Source organism: Morone saxatilis, unplaced genomic scaffold (genome assembly GCF_004916995.1).
Source record: "Morone saxatilis isolate NCDOM2014 unplaced genomic scaffold, NCSU_SB_2.0 Contig5, whole genome shotgun sequence".
Lineage (NCBI taxonomy): Eukaryota > Metazoa > Chordata > Actinopteri > Moronidae > Morone > Morone saxatilis.
In genome coordinates this window covers 24,181,139-24,188,281 of record NW_023340095.1, presented here as the reverse complement: position 1 = coordinate 24,188,281, position 7,143 = coordinate 24,181,139, and the positions used below count along the sequence as shown (strand labels likewise).

The window sequence follows — 7,143 nt, the reverse complement described above, 5'->3', positions numbered from 1 at the left end:
AGATTCTGGAAGTTTTAATGAGGCAGAAGGAGGAGAGGACTGTTTAAGGATTTTAATATGAAGGTTATACATGGTGGCACTGTCTAAAACTAACTGTGTTTTTCTTTGTCCTGTGGCCTAAATTTGTTTTAGAGATGTTCTGCTGCTAACTAACAGACAAACCAAAAACATAACCTCCTTCGCAGTAGTAATTAGTCAATTAATGGCAGCCACTGGAAATGAATATTAATATGAATACTATTCATTTATTAATCAGTTATCTAGCAAAAACACCAAAGCAAAGTGTCTGTGGGGTCTTAAAAATCATAAAATCCAATAATCTGAAATTCAGGCCTTAAAGCTGCAGTAGATAACTTNNGAGACAGATAATCTGTCAAAAAAATCAGGTTCCTCTGGCTCCTCCTAGTGCTCCTAATGGTATTTGGTTAGGGTTAGGGTTAGGGTCTAAAAGGAAACAACCAATCAGAGCTGAGAAAGATGGTTGATTGTTTATCCTGACACTTTGGGTTTGCAGCTTGCAGATAGTTGATTGTTGAGGAATGAGACTTAACAATTACAATCTTTCTTGACTCTGATTGCTTGTTGTTGATTCTTGCAAATGCCATCAGGAGCATTAGGAGCCAGAGGAACCGGATTCAGCAAATATGACAAAAAGTAATTTTTTTAAAAGTTACCTACTGCAGCTTTAAAGTGTCCTAAATATGATTTTGACAGGTTGGATTAAGTTAGCATTACTTGTATAAAGTAGTATTTTTCAGTCGCTTTTAAATGTGCTTTTGGGAATTTTTTTCTATAATAACTACAAAACCAAACTGACATGGAATCAATAATGACTTTTCTGTATATCTTTAGTACTTTTTTTGCCAGTATGTATGTAAAATAGCTCTTAAATTGCATTCATAATGGTGTTTCAAAAGTCTCAAATTGAACCTGTTGAAACCTGCATAAACCCTGCTATAATATCACAGCAGCATGAAGGTTACACTCAGTGCAACTAAGCATAAGCACCCCTCCCTGTCTGTCTGTGTGTGTGTGTGTGTGTCAGCCTCAGAGCCACACCTTTTGTAATGGACAGAAAACCAGTCTCACCACATCAGACATCACAGCTGGAGGAGCAGCACTAAAAACATGTATATATAGTTTGTGTGTGTATGTGCATATGTAACCTTTATGTAAGAGCGCGGTGAAGGGGTGTTTCTCTCAGCATGCCAGGGTCAGTGGTTGTTCTTTTCACGGCTGTCTCTGCAGAGTTAGACATTACATCAGTCTGAGGCCATCATCAGACATCGCTGGACCCACAGACCAAGCAGCAAACATTTTTATTTTTCAGATTAGCCATATTTTCATATATATTGCATATATTGCCAGATGGTGACATGTCAATTTCACACACCATAGGATTTGTATTGTGGAGGTATGTGGGTGGTTCTAAATAAATGGTTCCATATGTGACAACTGGGATAACAGATTGCCTACTACAATACAATACAAAAGTGATATTAATATAAATGGTATGCTCAGTCATCATCATCTGCATTCCTGTCTGACAGACACTGTGCGTTTGTGTGTATACTGTATGTGTGTGTGTGTGTGTCTGTGTGTGTGCACTTTCCTCTCCAGTAGCACAGTAGCAACATGGGAATAGTGATGTTAAAGTCATTATGCAGGAAGGCAAAGGAAACTTTTCCAGACAGTGTGTATCATTATGGATCATTGTCCATAGTTTACACTAATACACACAAATCTGAGAACTTTTCCTCACCACTTTGGTTCTGTCACCCACGCTACACTGACATTTCCCACTGCTGAAAACTGGTTTGGATACATTTGAAAACATGAGTCTTGAATGGAGAAAATGGTCACATTTGGTTCTGGCTTCTTTGGAGATTTTTTGCTTGACTTTGTTACTTATAATAGTCAACTGAATATATGTAGGTTTTGGTGTGTGTGGTGACATTAGGAGATTTGAGGGTTAAAACAAGGCCAGAGCATAAAGAGTCTGGTGCAAAAAGTCCGAAGCTAACTAAAGCTTTTCCAAATGTCACCAAACTTTACAACTAATGTGCACTTTTTACTGCATTCTTAAGCTGACTGTTGAAATAAAGAGACACAAAACCATCAGGAAACCTTATTTTGAAGGATGCCAAAATATTTTCTATGTATGAAAAAGAAGTGTGTTGTGTAGCGTAAAGTACATTTCTCTCTATAGCTAATCACATGATACAGGTGTTTGTTTCATTCATTTGAGCCTAAAACACGGATCTGGGCTGTAACTTAGAGCTATTTTCATTGTCATTCAATTATTTTTTCAATTAGTGGTTAAGTTAAGTCTAAAATGTCAAAGAAATTGTCTCCATCACAATCAGAATTTCACTGACTTGTTTCTTCCAATTATGTCTCCATCCATGCAGGTAGCCGTCCCACAGTGCAGTATGTGGCCTCACTTTCCGAGCTGCCCCAGGCCCTGCAGCCCTACTACACACAAGGCTACATCCTGACCGCCCTGCACCCTATCATCCTGTCTGTGGGCCGGACCCGCTCACTGCCCTTCAGCTTGCTCTACCGCGCCATCCTGGCCCGTCCCAGACCCAGGTACACAAATCCTAACCAGGTTTGAACCCTATAACTAAAATGAAGCTTTAATTTCAATATAGGATGCTTACTTTTTCATCATTGTAAGTTTAGACCTATAGGACACATACTTATACACATTGAGATCTCTTTTTACCTTTAAGAGATACCTGAGAATAAGAAACATTTATGATCATACAACCACACAACCAGCAAGAAAAACAACAAAATGAGGCCAGACAACCACAATCAACAAAGAACTAGTCAGAACAATGACATGAATCATAAAAACTTCTGATCATAAAGCTTTAAAATCTCCAAGGGGAATGAAGGAATCTAGCTTGAGGGCAGCTTGCAGTTCATTCAGTTTAAAAGCTGTATAGTACCTGACATAAGTTTGGTCAGATGTTGAATATGAATCTAGATTGACAGTCTCTGACAGCTGTCAAGTATTTGTTTGACTCAGAAAGCCTTATCCCCATAAACAGATAATCTGCATATGAATGTTGAATCTTTAGACAAGCTATCACAGCATTCCTTCATTTGTTTCTGTCTTTCCGTTTGTAGTCTGAGTAGTATTGACCAAAAAGGTTTAAAGGTTTGAGCAGGCTTTGGTTGCAAGCAGTGTGTTGTGTTAAGAGTATATTTTGTTCAGTTAAGTTGATTAATCTGTTGTATTAGCTTTGTTTTCCTTCAGTGAAAATGTACACTGCATTCTCATATACTACTTCCTCAATAAAACATACTTGACAAAAAAACAAAACAAGTCTATGATTAAGAAGTTGTAATTGGAAGGAATCAAAGGCAGACTGAAGATGAGAGATGAGCCTGGGTTGGAGTGGAGCCAGAGGCATATATAATTAAGTTATCTGCATATACATGGACATTGAAGTGCTGATTAGGAAGAACAGTGTTTTTTACGTGTAAATAATAATGGACCAGTAATGGACCCCTGTGGCACCCCATTACTAATGGTAAGAGGGCTTGACACAGCACCATCGGCCACAGCAATCTGAGTTCTTCCTGTAAGGTACTCATGGAACCAGATGAGTGCAACATCATCTAGACTGTAGTTTGTAAAATAGGATGCTCTGATCGACAGTATCGAATGCAAAAAGATTACTGTATACAGGCTGTGTGTGACTCCCCTCCCTCTGCCACACATACCTTCCCACTGTGCCCACATGTTCACTATCATACAGTCTAGTAAATAGATGAATGATAGATGAAGTCAGCTGCATATTTAATGCAGAGCACTGGTAGGAGGTCAGACTGGCGTGCCTGGAGGAGGGGGAGACTATATTATGGTTTGACTTGGTCCTTGAGTCTACCATGATTTCTATTGGCTAGAAATCCACCCAACAACAGGGGTCCCACAGCAGCCAATGGAGATAGTGTCTTTATTCTGTGAGGTTTGATAGGTTGGTATACTGTTACTATGATGCTAACTTTTATTTCACAAGATGATGGCAGTAGAAGGGAATCGGTAATGTTAATGATAGTATTTTAATGCAACATTGTTATGTTATTTTACAGAAACTCACATTGCTGTTGAAAAGGCAGTATGGTGTGTATGAACTGTCGTCACTTCAATTTAGAGCTTTGATTGAGCCCTAATCCCTAACCAAACTTGAGCCCAAACAATTCTGTGCAAGCCCGAACCAAGCCTGAACCCGACCCGGACAAATAGAAGAAAAAAAAACAATAAATAATAAATTCACTCATTAATTACAGTTGCAAAATATTAAATATGTATATATTTTTTAAATCTAATTCTGTCTGAGCCTGACCTATGTTTTGTGCCCGAATCGGCCCGAACCTGGCGGGTTGTGTTAGGTCTGATTGGGCAGAGAATCAAAGATCTACTTCAATTGCCTAAATTGCTGTTTACCCTTTGTGTAATTGCTTAGACAGGAGCTGGTAGCCATGTCCTGCTGAGCCTATAAATAATTTAGGTGTTGGTGTCTGAAGCTCTGTGACAATTACGAGTGAACTATGAACCCTCGAGCTGGACAGGTTCAGTAGGTTTGGTGCCACCAACCCAGAAACTCCCTGCTGTCCTGAACACAGAAGCCAAAAAAGTCAACACTGTATTGTTGAACTTGTCACACTGGCTATCTAATAGATCTGTCTGTCTGTCTGTCTGTCTGTCTGTCTGTCTGTCTGTGCTTTCAGTAAGCAGACGGCGTCCATGTGTCACAGCGTGCCAATGTTGAAGGTAGAGGAGTGGCCGTTACCTGGAGAGTCACTGACGGGTGACACGGTCAGAGCACTCATCGACAGGGTCAGTGATATTTACTGCAACTTAGTCGCAACGAATGAGGGAGCTGCATTCTAAATGTTACTGTAGTGCAGTGGTCCATCATTATTAAAGCATTAAAGAAAAAAATAGGCAGACTTTCATCCCTTAGGCCTCTATAATATCTAAAATAAGTGAAATACTCAATACTTTGACCTTTGTGAGACTCTAAAATTCTTGAAGTAAAAGTAAAAAAAGATATTTTCACCTTTTCGGGAATCTCCAGGAGACTAAAATAATTTAAATACTGGATGCTTTCACCTCTTCAAGCCTCTAAAATCCTGAAAAACTTAAATATTGAATACTTTCAGCTCTTTAGGCCCTTAAAAAAATATTTACAAAGTGAAATATTGGATATTTTCAACTATTCATGACTATAAAAATCTGTGTGTGTAATATTTCATGCATTCACATTATCTGAGAATTAAAGGCGCTCAAAATTACTAAAATATTGGACACTTTCACCCCTTCAGGACTTAACAGATGAAATTCAAGTAAAAAAAAAAAAGTACATTTTTATGTTAATTTGACTTTGACTGAATGAGTAAATTACTTACGGTATATTATTTGTGAAAAATAATAATAATGCGTATATAATATAAGTATATAGTTTTGATATAGATATATTTGAAATAAAGTTAAATTGAAAGTATTAACGCATGGTAGAGTGCAGGAAAAAGAAAATAGAAATAATAATTAAAATATTGGCCACCACAGAGTGCATTATTGGGCCTTATATTATGACCTCCTTCCAAAGAATGCAGAAACAGAATCATATTTTGGTAAATGTGTGATAATTTCAGTTAATTAATAATTTATATATCCAATCTGCATAATTGTAAAACACCCAAACTGGCACGGTAACAATGCTTGGATATGCTCTTTGGAAACAACACCCTTGGAAACTGAGAAATGTTCTCAGTGAAAATGCCAATGAATTCTGTTGAAAACTGACCCAGCACCCTAGAAGTGATGCATTTCACACTCTGTTCTGTTTTCTTTTACTTTCCAAGCACCACTTAGTGTATGTTGTGTAAAAAGTCCTCAGAATTGCTTTATTGTAATGTTGAGCTGTATGGTAACAGTGTGGCTGGTCGTCTTTCTGGTAGGTGAACAGCAGCGCCCGGGGGGGCGTTCGATTCATCGGCTCGGTCCTCCAGCAGGTGAGCGGGATCACCAACGGCAGGGTGCACAGTCCAAAGAGGGGCTGTCGCTCCCCTCCACACACCCCTCCTGGTACGCCGCCTGGAGACAGAGAGCTGGAGGAAAACACCTACAGCCCTGGTGAGATATTCGCTGCTCCTCTCATCACATTTCAGTTTGATTTTGCTCGTGGGGAGATGTTGTAACACTTCACAGGGCTGATGTCTGACCCAGGTCTCGGTGGACCTGCTGTCTCCCTCAAAAGGGATTAACATTTCCATGCTAACTGTTTCATTTTCTGTCCTGAGATTAAACCTTCTTTTACGTTTTCAGAGGCAGTTCTGTAACTATATTCTATTCATAAACAGGTAATAAATGTAGGTCAGTGTAGCTTTCTGTCAAACCAGATCTTGTTGACAAGCGTTCCAGTCTTTATTTCTCCTCATCCTTGCTCTCTTTTTCCTTTCTGCCTCCCTCCAGACTTGAGGTTGTTGGTCTTCTTCCACTCCTGGGCTCCAGGCTGTGCTCCTCTAGACTCACTGGCCTGTCAGTACCACCAGGGGGCGCTCTCAATGCGTGTTTCCAGGAAGGGCCAGGTGGTTAGTGCCCTGGAAGCTGATTGGCTAGAGCTGACTGCCGCCTACTACCGCAAAGGCTGGTCGTTGGTGGACTCGTTCGTTTACTGGGACACGCCTAAAGGTTGGTTTGATGTTGGAAGCTACACTCTTAAAGGCTGTACAGCACTATCAGCAGTGTGGATGAATTATATAACATCACATCAGCAGTGCACATGAAAGTCCTGTCCCCTGACAAACTAGATTACCGTTGATCCAGCTCAGACCCAGTCAGTCTCCTTTTCACCCAAGTTAGCAAGGAGCAGGTTAACATCGTGAACAGCAGGGGACCCAGAATGGAAGCTTGGGGAACCCCAACAACGAGTGTTATGAAATTTGGTCCACATTAATGTCCCCCTGAGGATGACTTGTAATCATCTGATAATCCCTGATTTAACTTCTCAGCTAGCACCATCATTAGGTCGACATTTCATTTTGTCCGATACTTTGGTTTATGACCAAATACCTGCAAAACTAATGACATTCCCATCAGCATCCGCTGGACTTTGTCATTAG

At 39.8% G+C, this 7,143-nt stretch overlaps 1 protein-coding gene across 1 annotated transcript in view; it reads left to right on the top strand.

Annotated features, from left to right (window-relative positions):
- rftn2 (raftlin family member 2) overlaps positions 1-7,143 on the top strand; it is a gene marked incomplete in the record, with an annotated part of 22,985 nt that overhangs the window by 12,234 nt on the left and 3,608 nt on the right. The window contains 4 exon segments of the mRNA XM_035677180.1: positions 2,412-2,592; positions 4,747-4,855; positions 5,980-6,154; positions 6,494-6,712. Coding sequence (XP_035533073.1) covers positions 2,412-2,592; positions 4,747-4,855; positions 5,980-6,154; positions 6,494-6,712 — 684 coding nt within the window.